At 56.8% G+C, this 17,693-nt stretch overlaps 1 protein-coding gene and 1 long non-coding RNA gene across 2 annotated transcripts in view; one reads left to right on the top strand and one right to left on the bottom strand.

Annotated features, from left to right (window-relative positions):
• Window positions 1–10,166, bottom strand: part of RAB10 (RAB10, member RAS oncogene family) — a 50,036-nt gene extending 39,870 nt beyond the window's left edge. Inside the window, exon 1 of the mRNA XM_064411458.1 lies at window positions 9,652–10,166. Coding sequence (XP_064267528.1) covers window positions 9,652–9,778 — 127 coding nt within the window. The 5' untranslated portion in view covers window positions 9,779–10,166. The remainder of the gene's footprint in view (window positions 1–9,651) is intronic.
• Window positions 8,222–9,792, top strand: LOC135295763 (uncharacterized). Its single transcript, XR_010357838.1, has 2 exons — window positions 8,222–8,478; window positions 9,575–9,792. It is a non-coding gene; the product is annotated as an uncharacterized LOC135295763 (long non-coding RNA).
• Window positions 10,167–17,693: the final 7,527 nt, after the last annotated feature.

Genomic DNA, 17,693 nt, shown 5'->3' with positions numbered 1-17,693 from the left:
AAGCCCTTCTGAGCACACTCAAGGAATCAGGAGTGTTGGAGCAGCAATCAGACAGCTGTGCTGAGGCTCCACATCTGAGCCCCCTGTGAAGTGACAGAGGCACACACACGTCCTGCCACGTGCACAGGCATGGAGGTGACAGCTCAGCTTCTAAGGAGCTCCTTCTGCCACAGCAATCCCACTTGGAGAAGGGAGAGGACAGCATGGGTGAGACACAGCCTGCAGCGAGCCTTGGAAGGTGGGAAATCAATGCTGCTGCCTGAGGAACTGGAAATTTCTAGGCAGTGCTACCAGCACTCCAGTGACCTAAGTTCAGGCATTTATTACAGACCTGCAGAAATGGAAGTGCAAAGCAGTGCCCTCACTGGATGCCAGTGTCATCTCCTGCCCTCAGGGAAGTCACCTGCCACGGGGATTTGGTGGTGAGGAAGAACAGGTACCATGGCCTGCTTGGAAGGGCAGGAGATGACACCTGGCACATAAATATGTCAGACACCAATAGGTGAGTTCCTAAATCCAGGTGTTCAAAGTCAGTAACTGAGCACCAGAAGGGAAATGTAAAATCTCCTTTAGGGTAGAAGATTACAATGGTGAGACCCACTTAAGACATCTCAGGGGCACAATAACTTATTTGGGACCAGGTACAGCCTGTTCAGGGAACGTTGTCAGGAAACATTGTGAGCTGCAGATGAGCCATGACAAAGCCCAGCCTTCCAGAACCTTCCACAAATCCAGTGGCTGGTAACATACCCTGACCCAGGCCAGGTCAGCCACCACCTGGGCACACTGAGATGACACCTGAACTCACCAGAGCACCACCCACCTTTGGAACCACAGCTTTTTAGGGTTCTGAAGCTCAGATCTCAGGCCAGGACAGCTGCCCCTCCAGCACCAAAGGAACTCTCAGTACACACAGCAGCAGCATGCCAGACCAGTGCCATGGATTTGGGAAGAGACCATTTCCAGCACTCCTCCTAATCCAACAACAGCTTCAGTGGATCCAAACATGAAAGCACACCAGTTTGAGAAGAATCCTTGAGGAAAAAGCTGTACAAGTATGGATCTAACTGTAAAAATTCCATACCCACTGGCTCTCAAGAAAGCAGGTGTCTCTGTGGGAGCACTAAGTCAGATTTTGGAAATGCAAGACACAAACGAGTGCTCCTCCAGGTTACAGAGAACAGTCACAATCCCAGTGGGAGAGAAAGCCTGGAGTTGTTTTAGCTACAGAGCAGAACCAAAACATGCAGAGACTTTAGTTAAACCCACACAAGACTTGTAGTCAAACCCACGCAGAGAGGAAAACCCACACAGCTGAGCTGCACCGAAACACCAGACGTTGAAGACAACTTGCAAGAGTAGCTCTGGTCTCTTCCCTGTTCTCCAGGGCCAGACAGGGAATTCCCTCAGCACCAGGAATTTGACAAGCTAGTTTTTCACAAAGCATTTCTCAAGCACCTTACCCCCTTGCAAGAGTTACACAAAGCAAAGCTGAAATCCTTCTCTACTTTTTGCTCCATGAGTTTTTGATGGCACAACAGGCTGCCACTGCTGGAGAATCCGTGCAACCTGCTCTGCTCCCGTGTCCTGTCTGGGCATTTCTCAAGCCCAGGTGGGATGAATTTTGCTGGCAGAGCAGCCCTCTCCCAGCCACCATCCTTCTCCAGGCTCTCCAGCTCACCAACAAGCAGGGACACGCTGGTTTTCTGCGCTCCAGGGAGGAGGAGCAGGGAGCTGTGGGTACCCAGGGTGGGGAGAGCCCACGCCCTGCTCCAGGGCTGCAGGGACAGAGAGCAGGGCTTGCCAAGGCAAAACCCCTCACAGGCAGCACTGCTGGACTACAGGCAGCAACATCTGCCTAAAACCCTTCAAGTTAGGGTTGATTCATCCTATCCCCTGATGAGGTTTTCATCAATAGGCTCTCAATCGATCCTGTAATTAAATATCAGTATTGACTTGAAGAGCGGAAAAGATCAAGTGTTTTCTCAGGATAAAGACAATTGTTGAATCACAGGATGGTTTGGGTGGGAAGGGACCTTAAAGCTCATCCCATTTCCTGCTATGTGCAGGAACTCCTTCCACTCTCCCAGGGTCCTTGAACAGCTCCAGGGATGCAGGGGCAGCCACAGCTTCTCTGGACAACCTGTGCCAGGGCCTGCCCACCCTCATGGGGAAGAAAATCTTCTGCAAGAGCAAAACAGATTTTCTTTCAAAAGACATAAACCAAGGAGTCAAGAGGAAATCACTTCTGTGCACCTCCCAGTTGTGTTTATCACTCAACAAGGCACTAAAAACTAATCATTGGCTACTTAAAACAAAGGCTGTGTTCCTGCTTAGGCATTCATGAACAAGTTTCTAGCAACACCAACAGACATTTTGTTTGGCCTCTGAAATTTCACAAGTAGCCCACAGATGATACAGCCTGACACAAGAAGCCTGTGCTCCAAATCTGTACACACATTACCCCAGAAAATATCAGTGATTTCCTAACTCTTCATCTCTGTGACTGCTGAAGTGACAGCTCAGTCCCCTCCTGGAAACAGCGCTGGCTGAACTGGAGCAGCCAACCTGGGCACTCTCCTTGCCCTGTGCCTGCAGGGCTCCTGATGGTGCTCAGCACATTTGGGGAGCTGAGTTTCAGCTGCACATCACCAGCATGTCAGAGCAAGGACAGAGGAGCAGCAGGGCTGCCAGCACAGGACTGAGCCCAAGGAAGCAGCTCCGCAGCGTTCGCGTCCTTCCCTGACCGGCTTTGCCCAAGGCACCAAGAGAGAGAGAGCCCAGTTTGGGGTTTGCTTCATACTGGGGCAGGGAGGAGGGAAAGCCAGGCACGGGAACTGCTGCCAGCAGGTCTGTTAATGTGGAACTGCAACCAGAAAGTGAATTTTCATGGGGAACTTCTCAGGCCCAGGGCAGTGCCCGTCCCCTGTGCTGGCACTGCTGGGGCACCTCCAGTGCTGGGGGCAGCTCTGGGCCCCTCCTGCCAGGAGAGACCTGGAGGGGCTGGAGCGTGTCCAGGGCAGGGAACGGAGCTGGGGAGGGAATGGAGCCCCAGGAGAGGCTGAGGGAGCTGGGAAGGGAATGGAGCCCCAGGAGAGGCTGAGGGAGCTGGGAAGGGAATGGAGCCCCAGGAGAGGCTGAGGGAGCTGGCAAGGGGCTCAGCCTGGAGAAAAGGAGGCTCAGGGGGGACCTTGTGGCTCTGCACAACTCCCTGCCAGGAGGGGACAGCCAGGGGGGGTCGGGCTCTGCTGCCAGGGAACAGGGACAGGACAGGGGAAATGGCCTCAGGCTGGGCCAGGGCAGGCTCAGGGTGGACATCAGGAGGAATTTCCTCATGGAAAAGGTGCTCAGGCCTTGGCAGGGGCTGCCCAGGGAGGTTTGGAGTGCCCATCCCTGCATGTGTCACCTGGATGTGGCACTGAGTGCCCTGGGCTGGGGACAAGGTGGGGATTGGGCACAGCTTGGACTCGATGGGGCGGGAGGGCTTTTCCAGCCTCAATGATCCTGGAATTCTGAGTACAAACATCACCTCCTCTGCTGTTTCCATGTCCCCTGCTGCCCTATCTGTCCACCAGCACAGATTTGGAGGGTAACACAAGGAGCCCCATCAGGGAACTGCTCCAGCTCAGCTGCAAAAACAGCCACGTTACACAAAGAAGTTTCCAGCCAGCTCAGTTCCTCAGCTCTTCACCACAGCCATCCCCAGCTTCTCATCAGCTCTGTGAGGCGTGTGCAAAACTGCTGCTCATTATTCACTGCCCTAGATGAGAAAAAAATCCCCAAACACTCACACACAAAAGCCCCAAAAAACCCTACTAAAGAAAACCAAAACCAAACCAGCCTTTTTGTGCAGTATCACACGAGCCCAGCTCGCTCTGTAACCTTTCCCCTGGGTGTCCCAGCAGACAGAGGAGAGGACAACCCCCCTCCAGGCCAAACAGTGCTTGTCCAGCCTCCAGCAGCCCAGAGCCCAGGGGATTCCCAAGCTCCAGCATGCATCCAGAGCACTGCATCCAATGCCCACCTACAGATCCACTTCCATTTTCTACTTTCATTCTGAACCCAGCCATCTTTTCCCCTCCAAAATTCCCCTGGCAGCCAGTTGTGCAGCACAGCCACCTCCAAGTGGAAATGACTTTGGCCTCTCCTGCTGCCTGCTGGGTTCAGGTCACGGAAATGACTGAGCAGGAGTTGGGATCAGGGGGCTTTGCTGGGCCAGGGTTTATTGGGATTTTTCCTTGTCTAATTCACTTGCTCCGTGCCAGGAGTCAAGCAGACTGAGCTCACAGCCTGGGCACAACATGAACACAACTCAGAGCTGCTGCTGCTCCTGTAGGCAGGACACAAAAAAAGGGATGTAATGATGGAATTATGGAATGGTTTGGCTTGGAGGGGACCTTGAAGCTCATCCCATTTCACCCCCTGATATGGGCAGAGATCTTTCACATTGCTCCAAGTCCTGTCCAGCCTGGCCTGAACACTGCCAGGGATGGGACAGCCACAACTTCTGGGAACAGGCAAGCCAGCACTTCCCTCTGGTGCAGTAACCCCTTCCTTACCTGAATCCTGAAGCTACTTGTTTTTCAAACTTCATTGCAACCCCTGCACAGCAACAGCATCTTCACCACTCAAACCATCATTTGTTTCCCCAAATCTGGCAAGTTTTTCCCCATTCTCTACCTGGGGATCCCTCCTTCCTTCTGACATTAATACATCACAATCCTGAGTGAACAAATCCTCCCAGGAAGCACAAACAAACTCAGATTTATTACTTGAGGATTCTTGAGGACTAATTTTTGAAAACATCAGTGCTTCAATGTGCCAATATGAAGCAATTTCAAAGCAAGTGGTTCCAACTCCAACCTACTTCTAATAAAGGCAAAAGAAATAATTAAAACATAATTTCATCCAAGTTTTCCTATACTTTTACATTTAAAATAACAGTTTTTCACACTCCTAACGCTGTGTTCAAAATAAAACAAACCTCAAAAATCACTGGTTTTTATCTCTGGATTTGTAGACTTGCAGCCAGGAGAGTAAACTCAGGAACACAAAATGCAGCTGCACCTCCAGGAGGGATAAAGATCCAGGGAAGTTTTACCTTCCATCAGGAGCACTGGGGGGGAAATCTCCCAATGCTCACACACCCTTTGTTCTCCTGAGCTGTTACTAGACATTTCATGGGAAAGCATTTTTTGTGACTCATCTCCATTTGCATTGGACTTAGTCAGACAACAGTGATTACATGCTCAGGCTCAGTTCTGGCATTTGAATCTCCAGCAGCCATCCTGGCCAGAAGAACCTCCCTCCCTACCTGTTCCCAGGTGCCAAAGGCTGGACTCCAGGAGCTGCACAAAGTGGGCACAGCTCCTGTGGATCCTTTATGCACAGCTCACTTCAAACCATCCACAACCTGACACACCAAATAAAGAGATATTAAACAAATAAGATCTCAGGGACATGCTGCCTGCAAGTTACTTATTCTAGCATTTTTAACATTTAAAATAAAGACAATCTGCTGGGAGCAGGAGTGGCAGCAAGGAGAGGACTAAAATGAGGAGAAGCAGAGGGGCAGCTGCACCCACCCACTGACCCAGCCACAAACACCTTAAAGCACAACTGAGAAGTCACCACAGCTCTCAAAACCAAATATAATAAAAATTATTTGGAAAATCATTGAAGAAGAGTTAAAATTTAAAATGGTTTGCGATGGGCTAAGCCTTCCAAGATTTCTTTCTTTTGTACCTGCAAACAGCAGGGCAGGGCTGGAGGCCCAGGCTCTGCCCTCCCCAGGGAGGTTACCATGACTCTGGGATTTCTTGCAGAAATGCCATCTGGAATATTTATAGTGCCTGAGAAGGGGCAATGAAATCACTCAGGCTGGCACCTCAGCACATCCAGAAGCTTAACTGCTGCTTTAGCAGGAAATATTAGATTGAAGTGACTCAAAGTCAAAGTGAGAGTATGTCAAATTACAGGGACAGTAAGTTATCTCCCAGCAGCCATGATGGAGCAGGATCAGCCAACGTGAAAAGATGAAATGTGAAGTGATAGAAGTTACTGACATGAAGCAGAAATTACATATGCAAACAGGCCTTTGGTTTTAGAGAATTAAAATCTTTTCCTCATGCATCCTCCTTAGACAGAGGCCAGTTTCAATATTCCTGGAGATACTTATTTTCCTTACAAACTAAAGACTGAGCCTTCCAGTGCTTGCAGTGAACCTACAGAGGAGCTCAGAGGGACTTGGGACAAGGGATGGAGGTACAGGACACAGGGAATGGATCCCACTGGCACAGGGCAGGGCTGGATGGGATTTTGGGAATGAGGAATTGTTCCCTGGCAGGGTGGGCAGGGCTGGCACAGGGTGCCCAGAGCAGCTGGGGCTGCCCCTGGATCCCTGGCAGTGCCCAAGGCCAGGCTGGACACTGGCACACCCTGGGACAGTGGCAGTGTCCCTGCCATGGCAGGGGTGGCACTGGGTGGGCTCTGAGGTCCCTTCCCACCCAACTCATTCCAGGATTCCACGCACCAGTCCCTGCCTACAGCCCCCACCAAACACCCCAGCACATTTTACGTGTGTCCCAGGCTGCTGGCAGAGCTCTGAGCAAAGCCAGGGCAGGGATCAGAGCTGCTGGGGTTATTCAAACACAGGAGAGCCTCAGCCAAGGATCCAGTCACCTCCCGTCACCCACTGTGTACACAGGGCTTTGGAAACCACATTTCCTTGTTGCTGCAGGTCAAAGACTCCACGGGAGGCTTTCCCCGAAACTCTGCTCTTCCAGCTGCAAAACCAAGCAGGGCTGAAGCTCCTTCCCACAGCAGGGACCCCCATGGAAAGCCCCTTTCCAGGCTCCTGGAATGCCACTGCTGCTGCAGGGCCAACCTGGGCAAGTGTGAGAGCTGCTGTCACCAGGAGGAATGTGAAATGCCACTTTCAGCCAGATTGCTGCACTGCTTGGGAATAATGCAGAGAGAACTGAGTGGATCTGGATAACTCAGGTGTTTGGATTCTTCCTTCAGGGATGGGCTGGATTTCCCAAGGTGCTCATGGAGAGTCTCCCTCTCAACTGATATTGTCTGCACAAGACACTTCCCTCCAGGTTTCCACGTCAACTCACAGGAGGACTATGGAAACAACACATTCAAGGCACCTTTGGGCAGTTAAACACCACATATAAAATCAATTTGTACCCCAACACCTGCCAAATCCCACTGTGAAGACACAAACCAGCTACCATCACCAGACATTCAGTTCAGAATTCACAAATAAAACACCTCTGCCTTCCAGTTCAGGCACTCCAGGAACAAACAGCCACTGGTCCCACTGGTGGGAAACACTTCCAAAATCTGCACGTGCATGCTTCCTACTCAACTTGGTGATACTTCTCTTGAAGGTCCCAAAACTGCACAGTTAGACCAGCAACTAATACTAATTAATAAATTACTAATCATTGAAAGCACAAGTTGTTGGAGCAGGAGCCACTGTGTGCCCGCTGACTTTTTAACTATGACGTTGACTATTTTTAACTTGGAGAATTGAAATAAACCTTCCCAATGAACTCCAAAGGCAAGGAATGTCATGTGATCCCAGCAAGGATCTGCCAAGCAGTGCCAAAATACACCCTGGCCACAGCAGCAAACCCATCTGGCCTCCCAGAGCCAGGGCAAGCCATGGGAAGGGACAGCATTAACTGTCACACAGTGCCCCAAAAATTCAGCAAAATGTCAGCTTGAGGCCCTTGAGAGGTTTTAGGAAATAATTTTCTTGACACTTAGTTGTCACAAAGGTTTTTTTTTTTCACTTTAAATTTCCCAAGCCTTGCTTAAGAGAGTGTTTTTGCATGTTAAAGTCTGAGGTGCAATTTTTGGGTGATGTTTCAACACAGATGAGGAAGTGCACAGGGGTGAACTTACACCCAGCACTAAGATCTACACTGACACTCCATGTTCCCTCAGCTGCATGACCAGTGATTTAAGGGATTTACAGCAAACACAAAAGTCAGATCCAGTTCAAACCCCTCAAAATAATTTTCTTTTTTATCCAGATGTGGGTATCTGCATGTGTTACACCAGTGAGTGCTGCGAGAAGTTGAGACAAGAATTACCCTTAATTTCCAGAGCCAGTCACCAAGAAGGTGAGAAGCTGCTGACCTGAACTCTTCATCTGCAAAACAAGACGTTCAGGAAGCCCTGGGATGAAGGATATTGGGTACCAGGCCTGTCCCGTGGCACAGAGTGCCCGGAAAAGGCAAAGACACATCCCTCTTTCATGATGTCACAGCAGCTCTACCTTGCTCTGCGAGGAAGGGCCGGAGCCAGCTTTGCCGAGGGGGGAAGGAGAGCTTGGTCGGGTTGAGAAAACAGACCCCACCCAGGAGCGCGATCGCTTCTGAGCCACATCCATAGCGGTGCAACCAACCCGGGCACGGGATCCCGCCCGCAGCCGCGGGGATTAGCGCTGATGGAAGGGGCCAGGTGGGCTCCGGAGGCTGGCACGGGGCGTGGGGGACGAGCCGCCAGCGCGGGGGGGACAGCGAGGGTCGCCCAGGGTCACCCAGAGAGGAGGGAGGAACCAAAGCCACCCTGCCCTGCAGCGGGGGACAGGCGGCGTCTCCGCGGCCAGGGCCAGGGGACAGCGCGGGGACACGGGAACGGGGCTGGGGGGGCGGCACAGGAAGGTCCTGGAGGGACACAGGGTGGTCCTGAGGGGGGATGCAGGAGTGGGGCTCGGGGGGACACAGGCTGTCCCCAGGGGTGACACAAGCATAGGGCTGGGGGTCCTTGAGGATTCCTGATGAGTGACACAGGGGGTCCCCAGAGGTGACAAAAGCATGGGGCTGGGGGTCCCTGGGGATGGTGGGGTCACAGGATTTCTGATGGGTGACACAGGAGGTCCCTAGGGGTGACACAGGCTGTCCCCAGGGGTGACACACACATGGGGTTGGGGGTCCCTGGGGATTCCTGATGGGTGACACAGGAGGTCCCTAGGGGTGACACAGGCTGTCCCCAGGGGTGACACGGCCATGGGGCTGGGGGTCCCTGGGGATGGTGGGGTCACAGGATTCCTGATGGGTGACACAGGCTGTCCCCAGGGGTGACACAGACATGGGGCTGGGGGTCCCTGGGGATTCCTGATGGGTGACACAGGGGGTCCCTAGGGGTGACACAGACATGGGGCTGGGGGTCCCTGGGGATGGTGGGGTCACAGGATTCCTGATGGGTGACACAGACATGGGGCTGGGGGTCCCTGGGGATTCCTGATGGGTGACACAGGCTGTCCCCCGGGGGTGACACAGACATGGGGCTGGGGGTCCCTGGGGATTCCTGATGGGTGACACAGGCTGTCCCCCGGGGGTGACACAGACATGGGGCTGGGGGTCCCTGGGGATTCCTGATGGGTGACACAGGCTGTCCCTAGGGGTGACACAGACATGGGGCTGGGGGTCCCTGGGGATTCCTGATGGGTGACACAGGGGGTCCCTGGGGAGACGCAGATAATACAGGAGATCCCTCGGGGGTGACACAATAACGGGGCCGGGGTGAACACCGGGGCTCCCCGGGGGTGACACAGGGACGGAGATGCGGGGTACGGCGGTGGGAACCGAGGGGTCCGCATCCCCCCCACCCCGGGGGCGGAAAAGCACTGACCAATGGTGGAGATGAAGGTGGTGTTGAAGGCATCGTCGGAGAAGCGGAAGAGGACGCAGGTCTTGCCGACCCCCGAGTCCCCGATCAGCAGCAGCTTGAAGAGCAGGTCGTAGGTTTTCTTCGCCATGGGGGAGGGCGCGGCGGCCGCCGCCGCCCCTCCTCGCCGCCTCCTTCACCGGGCCCGGCCGCTCCCGAGGGCGGCGGCGACGGCGGAGGACGAGGAGGAGGAGGAAGAGGACGAGAGCGAGGAGGAGGAGGGGGCCCACAAAATGGCTTCCTGTGGCGGGGCGGCCTCGCGCGCTCCCCGCGCCCGCGGCTCCTCACGGGGAGGCGGCGGCGCCCGCCCTCATAACCCCGCGGGCCCCGCCCGGCCCGGCTCGGCTCGGCTCGGCTCGATGGGCCCCGGTTCTCGCCGGCCCTTCCCGGTTCTCTCCCCCCCGGGGGCTCGCGGCGGCTCCTCAGAGGCGCTGCCGAGGCTGCGCGCGCCGCCTCCCCCGCCTCACGCACCGCGCAGGCCCGGCGGGGGCGCGCGCGCGCGCGCACGCACGCCGCTGTGACGTCACCGGGGCGGGTGCGGGTGACGTCACCGCGCGGCCCCCGGAGTTCGTTCGTTTTGTGCGGTTTTTTTTTTTTTTTTTTTTTTTTTTTTTTTTTTTTTTTTTTTTTTTTTTTTTGTTTTGTTTTTTTGCCGGGATTCGCGGACCGGGGATCTGGGAGCGAGGATCCCGTGGGGTTTAACGGGACCAGGGGCTGGTGCTGCGCTTGGGTCGGGACCAACCCCCGCATCCATGCAGGCTGGGCATGAGCACAGGGAGAGCAGCTCGGGGGTGTTGGTGGGGGAGAGGCTGGACATGAGAGCCCCAAACCTCCCGTGCCCTGGGCTGAAACCTCAGTGTGGGCACCAGGAAAGGGTGGGATTCTGCTCCTCTGTCCCTGTGCCCAGGTGAGAGCCCACCTGCAGAGCTGCCCCAGCCCGGGGCATTCCAGCAGCACAAGGACCTGGAGCTGCTGCACAGAGCCCAGAGGAGGCCCCAGAGCTGCTGCAGGGCTGGAGCCAGGCTGGCAGAGCTGGGGGGGCTCAGCTGGAGAGGAGAAGGATCCAGGCAGAGCTCAGAGCCCCTGGCAGGGCCTGGAGGGGCTCCAGGAGAGCTGCAGAGGGACTGGGGACAAGGCCTGCAGGGACAGGACCCAAGGAATGGCTCCCAGTGCCGGAGGGCAGGGCTGGGTGACATTTTTGGGTGCAATTCTGGGTCACTGCCCCGCTCAGGTGCGCTCCCGCCCCGCGGGTCCGCAGAACCCCCGCGCGATGACGTCACCCGCGGCCGCGCGAACCCGGGGGCTGCCGGCCCCGCCCTTGCGCCGGCGAAAACCCCGCCCCTTCGCTGCGCTCCCCGCGCTCCCATTGGCTGCGCGCGCCTCCTCCCCCGGAGGTTGGAGTGACGTCAGCGGGGGGGGCAGAGCGAGGCTGCGGGCGGGGCGGGAGGCGCCCCCTGGCGGCGCAGGCGTGAGGGGGGCAGAGAGCCCTGAGGGGAAAGCGGAGAGCGCCGGGGTCGGGCAAAGGTTTGGGTGGGCAGAGACAGCAAAACCCATCTTAGTGCACCCCTGCCATGGCAGGGACGCTGTCCTAGGGTGCTCCAAGCCCTGTCCAGCCTGGCCTTGGGCACTGCCAGAGATCCAGGGGCAGCCACAGCTGCTCTGGGAATTCCATCCCAACCCCTGCCCACCCTGCCAGGGAACAATTCCTCATTGCCAATCTCCCACCCAGCCCTGCCCTCTGGCACTGGGAGCCATTCCCTGTGCCCTGTCCCTCCAGCCTTGTCCCCAGTCCCTCTGCAGCTCTCCTGGAGCCCCTCCAGGCCCTGCCAGGGGCTCTGAGCTCTCCCTGGATCCTTCTCCTCTCCAGGTGAGCCCCCCCAGCTCTGCCAGCCTGGCTCCAGCCCTGCAGCAGCTCTGGGGCCTCCTCTGGGCTCTGTGCAGCAGCTCCAGGTCCTTGTGCTGCTGGAATGCCCAGGGCTGGGGCAGCTCTGCAGGTGGGCTCTCACCTGGGCACAGGGACAGAGGAGGAGAATCCCCCTGCCCTGCTGCCCACTCTGGGGGAGCAGCCCAGGACTGTGGGATTTCCAGGTGGCATCCTGGGCATGGGGATTCCCTCACAGCTCCTGCTCCTCCCACACAGGGAAGCAAGCTTTCTTGCAAGGGCCAGGCTGTGGAACCAGCACTGAAGGCACTGGAAACGCTGCAGATGCTCCGTCACAGGTTTTGCACAGACCCAATGCTCCTCTCACGTTGAGTCCTGAGCTGTCCCGTGGTATGATCCGCCACACTGCCAACTGCAATTTGCTGTCATAATTAAGTATTCTCTTGTCTGTAAATTCCCACTGTTTGCAGGATGACTTTTCTCAACTCATGTAGGGACAAAGTGGCTCAAAAAGACCCAGGGGGTGCTGTTCCAGCAGCTGGACACCAGCCTGGGTGTGCCCAGGTGTGCCAGAGGCCTCTGGCCCCTGGGCTGTGCCAGCTCTGGGGTGGCAGCAGGGCCAGGGCAGTGCCCGTCCCCTGTGCTGGCACTGCTGGGGCACCTCCAGTGCTGGGGGCAGCTCTGGGCCCCTCCTGCCAGGAGAGACCTGGAGGGGCTGGAGCGTGTCCAGGGAAGGGAATGGAGCTGGGAAGGGAATGGAGCCCCAGGAGGGGCTGAGGGAGCTGGGAAGGGAATGGAGCCCCAGGAGAGGCTGAGGGAGCTGGGAAGGGAATGGAGCCCCAGGAGAGGCTGAGGGAGCTGGGAAGGGAATGGAGCCCCAGGGAAAGGCTGAGGGATCTGGGAAGGGAATGGAGCCCCAGCAGAGGCTGAGGGAACTGGGAAGGGAATGGAGCCCCAGCAGAGGCTGAGGGAGCTGGGAAGGGAATGGAGCCCCAGCAGAGGCTGAGGGAGCTGGCAAGGGGCTCAGCCTGGAGAAAAGGAGGCTCAGGGGGGACCTTGTGGCTCTGCACAACTCCCTGCCAGGAGGGGACAGCCAGGGGGGGTCGGGCTCTGCTGCCAGGGACCAGGGACAGGACAAGGGGAAATGGCCTCAGGCTGGGCCAGGGCAGGCTCAGGGTGGGCACCAGGAGGAATTTGCCCATGGAAAGGGTGCTCAGGCCTTGGCAGGGGCTGCCCAGGGAGGTCTGGAGTGCCCATCCCTGGAGGTGTCACCTGGATGTGGCACTGAGTGCCCTGGGCTGGTGACACGGTGGGCACTGGGCACAGCTGGGATTGGATGCTGTGTGAGCTCTTTTCCAGCCTTGGGGATTCTCTGAAAAGGTTCCCTACAGCTCACGTCCCTCCCAGGCCCTGCTCTGCCCCAGGGCCGGGTGTGTTTGCTGTGTTTGTTGTTTCGGTTTCCCACCCTGCTGGCGTGCAGGCAGCTGTCCCTGCTGGCAGCGGGGCCCTGGCCTCTGTCGCTGTCCCCTGAGCCCCGGCAGCGCTGCGGCGCTGACACAGCACACGCAGCAGCCACAGCACAGGGTTATTTTTAGCTCTCTGCTCGAGCCGTGTAAGGGCGCTGCACAAACACTTCCTCTGTGGCTGAGCAGAGGGAAGGGGAGAGCTCCTGTGCCCGTGGGAGCTCTGTGGCATGGGCACTGACACTGTGCCAGGCTGGGAGCCACGCTCCTGAGGGCTCCAGGCACTCCTGGGAGCTCTGGACGTTCACATCCCTGTTTGCAAGAACCTTTTGTCCTAGACAGCTTGCTCAAGGACTTCAGCATTTCAGGGAAGGTTATCTTTGGGATCCTGGAGAGGATGTGGTGCCACACAGAATCTCAGAATCCCTGAGGCTGGGAAAGCCCTCCCAGACCTTCCAATCCAAGCTGTGCCCAGTCCCTATCTTGTCACCAGCCCAGAGCACTCAGTGCCACATCCAGGCCAGCCCTGGACACCTGCAGGGATGGGCACTCCAAACCTCCTTGGGCAGCTCCTTCCCATGCCTGACCACCCTTTCCAAGAAGAATTTCCTCCTGATAATCTCACATATCCCTCTGCAAGCAAGACAAAGTGTTTTCTGTCTGCTGTGTAAGGCTGGCCCTTGTGTCAAATTGTTGAATGTTGTCCCATGAGGGAAGCCATCCCTCAGGAGATGCCTGGCCAAGGACAAAGACAACTTTGGTCTTGGTGGCTCAGTCAGGGGAACATCTCTGCAGGACTGGGAGATTTGGAGATGTCCAGGCAGAGGCAGAGCAGCTCCCACAGCTCTCCCCCTCACATCCTTCCCAGGATCTTCTGTCCTGATCCCCAGAGGACACCGATCTGTGACGAGGAAAATTTACCAAATTAGGACTAATGAGGTGTAAAGGGAGAGCCAGCAGGACCTGGCAGCCTCTTCCTGGGCTTTGCAGGGAGAGCTGAGCAGCAGGAATTGCAACACCACTGCTGGAGAGCTGTGAATCACCCGCCAGTTGTGCAAGAGGAGCAGAGCAGGGACACGCTGGGCTTGCTGGTTACTCACTCACAGCCTCACAGAGCAGGGCCCAGCCCGTGGTGCTGTGGGCATGGAAGGGCCTTTGTCATCCCAGAGCCACTGGGAACAAGCTGCTCTGTGTTCTCCAGCTCCTCCCCCAGCCAAGGCAGGGCATGGGCACAGGCCAGGCCATCTGAGGAGGTTCTGGGACCACCATTCCTTGAAGGATGAGCTCCCATGGCACACAGACCCTCCCAGCCCCAGGACACCTCCAGCTCCCCCCACTTCAGGAGAGTCTGCAACCCAAACTTGTGTAAGGAGAAGAGCCCCAAGAGAGCTGTTAAACAGCCCCAGATGCTCCGGGCAGAGTCTGAGGAACAGAAAAGTTTGAGTTTGTTCCACCTGCTGCCATACAACGTTGTCCTCTTGGCAGGGGTGTCCACAGCATGTTCTGTGCTCCAAGAACCCTGGACACCAGAGCAGGAGCTCTGAACTCCAGACACCCCTCTGGCTTTTTGTTTTTTATTGATGTCATCATCAGGGCAGGAAAACTCAAATAAATACACAGAATCACAGAATCCTTCAGGTTGGAAAAGACCTCCAGGATCACTGATGCCAAGCTGTGCCCAGTCCCCACGTTGTCACCAGCCAGAGCACTCAGTGGCACATCCAGACCTGCCCTGGACATCTCCATCTCCCTCGGCAGCCTCTGCCAAGGCCTGAGCACCCTTTCCAGGGAGAAATTCCTCCTGGTGCCCACCCTGAGCCTGCCCTGGCCCAGCCTGAGGCCATTTCCCCTTGTCCTGTCCCTGTTCCCTGGCAGCAGAGCCCGACCCCCCCTGGCTGTTCCCTCCTGGCAGGGAGTTGTGCAGAGCCACAAGGTCCCCCCTGAGCCTCCTTTTCTCCGGGCTGAGCCCCTTGCCAGCTCTGATCAATCTTTTGAGATGCCCCAGGAAAGCCCAATATAAGAAATAACCTTTGTCAGAATGTTGAATTGCTCAGCAGAAGAAATGACAGGGCAGTGTAAGAAGGGTCCCCCACAGAGATTTTCTCTTTTGCAAATATGGTGCTGGGTCTCACCAGGCCTCCAGCCACCCTCCTGCTGCCCACACAGCCACACCAAGTGGCTCCTGCCAAGGCTGTCTGGGCAGTGACAGGACAGGCTGGTGTTTGGAGCAGCTCCTAGCACTGGTGCCAGCAGGGTCAGGCTCTCACCACCTTGGATTTCACCTCCTTCCCCCACCCCTCTGTGGACAGAGAGCACGTGAGGGGAACAAGAAAGGCAGCTCCATGTTCCTGAAACAGGCACTTTCCCCCAGTTTCTGTTCCTTTGGGAGGAGAAGGACTCAGTCAGCACTTCCAGGTGGCAGGGAGGACACAAAGGGCACACAGAGCCTTTGGCAGCAGCCCTGTGGGCCGGGCACGTCTCTGATTTCTGCACAGTCACCTCAGCTTGGCCAGCACGGGGCACTCAGCTGGGCTCTGCCAGCTCTCCTGGATCATCCAGGAGCTCCCTGCCCAGGGTGCACCCCCAGGGGCTCCTTCCCAGCTGTAATGCCTGAGGACCTCCATCTTCCCATGCCTCTGCCCCTCAGGACAGCCTCCCCCCTCCAGAGCTGCAGCCCCGGTGTCTGCAGCCAAAAATCCCTGCCCTGTGGCCATGGCATCCCTTGCTTGTGCTGGGCCCTGGTTCCCCAGTGGGGGAAGAAGCCCAGCATTGCTGTCAGTGCTTTGCAGAGCAGTCACAGCCTTGTTTCCTGCACTTGGGAACCAGGGAGGGAAGCAGGGATGGAACAAGGGGCTGAGGAGCAGTGATGGATGCATGGATGGATGGATGGATGGATGGATGGATGGATGGATGGATGGATCCCCACTGCTGCTGAATGAGGCTTTGACCTCTAGCAAGGGCAGCTCTGCTCCCCTCAGTACCCAGAGACACACCACATACCTGGAGTCACGGGATCACGGAATCACTGGTGTTGGAAAAGGCCCTGAGACCATCAAATCCAACAGTTCCCACCACTAACCCCTGTCCCCACATCCACACATACCCAGCACAGAGGCAGTGCCACTTTGAGTTCCTTATCCTTTCTGGAGCAGCTCAAGGCACAGAGTGAAAAGCTCCCTGGCAGCTCTTTACTGACAAATCAGTAGTTACCTACAAAGGAAGATGAAGTGTTAGTCCCTGGATCCGTGGAGAACAGGGCCTGCCCCACACACTGGGATTTGCTGTGCTTGCCGGAAGGTTTGGAGGGATCTCGGGAGCGTGGGAATGCCCTGGTGCCTCAGCTGAGTGCTGCACAGCCAGAGCTCTGCCTTTTTCAATTACATCTTGCCAGCAGATTATTAAATCCTTTAATCTCGGCGCAGCGAAGCTGAGCTGCTGCCTTACAGACATTGCTCACTCCACATCTGTTGGAAAACCACGTCCAAGATAAAAGCCTGGATCCTCCCACACAACTGCCAGCCGTCCCTTTTCCCTCGCTCAGCTCCCGAGTGAGATGATGGCAGAGGAGGGAAGAGGGCACAGCCCGGAGCTGTGGCACCTTGGCAAGCAGACACGGAGTTCCCCAGGTCACACAGGGGCCAGGACACAGCTCAGGAGCCAGACCAGGGGCACCAGGCACGTGTGGGCTCCCAGCCTGCAGGGCCTGAAGCCAGGCAGGGCTGCAGCTCCTTCCAGCCCCCGGAGGGACGTGGGACAAGGTGCTGCTGAGCCATCCAGCCTCCATCCCAGTGGGACAAGATGCTGCTGAGCCATCCAGCCTGCATCCCAGTGGGACAAGATGCTGCTGAGCCATCCAGCCTCCATCCCAGTGGGACAAGATGCTGCTGAGCCATCCAGCCTGCATCCCAGTGGGACAAGATGCTGCTGAGCCATCCCCGTGGGACAAGATGCTGCTAAGCCATCCAGCCTCCATCCCAGCGGGACAAGATGCTGCTGAGCCATCCAGCCTCCATCCCAGTGGGACAAGATGATGCTGAGCCATCCAGCCTGCATCCCAGTGGGACAAGATGCTGCTGAGCCATCCAGCCTGCATCCCAGTGGGACAAGATGCTGCTGAGCCATCCAGCCTTCATCCCAGTGGGACAGGATGCTGCTGAGCCATCCACCCTCCATCCCAGTGGGACAAGATGCTGCTGGGCCATCCAGCCTCCATCCCAGCGGGACAAGATGCTGCTGAGCCATCCAGCCTCCATCCCAGTGGGACAAGATGCTGCTGGGCCATCCAGCCTCCATCCCAGCGGGACAAGATGCTGCTGGGCCATCCAGCCTCCATCCCAGCGGGACAAGATGCTGCTGAGCCATCCAGCCTCCATCCCAGTGGGATTCATCCCCTGGGGCCACATCTTCCCCTCAGGGGTAGCCTGAGGGCCTGCAGGAGAGGCAGCACTTTGCATTCCTTGTGTCCCCACTGGTGAGGAGACACAGCTCATCCCTCCTGCGGGGTCATGTGGAACGCCGTGCCTGTGCATGGGGAGATGTTGGAGCTCTGCTCCCCGAGCTGGCTCCTGTTCCACTGCTGCTGTCTAATTATAGAGGAGTCAGCTGCAGGCAAACTGATCCATCCTAAATCCAGGCTTAGTGTGAGCTGTGCTGCCCCTCCA

This window comes from Passer domesticus, chromosome 3 (assembly GCF_036417665.1).
Source record: "Passer domesticus isolate bPasDom1 chromosome 3, bPasDom1.hap1, whole genome shotgun sequence".
NCBI classification, from domain to species: domain Eukaryota; kingdom Metazoa; phylum Chordata; class Aves; order Passeriformes; family Passeridae; genus Passer; species Passer domesticus.
Note: the sequence above shows the minus strand (reverse complement) of the source record. Positions and strands in the feature narration are given on the sequence as shown.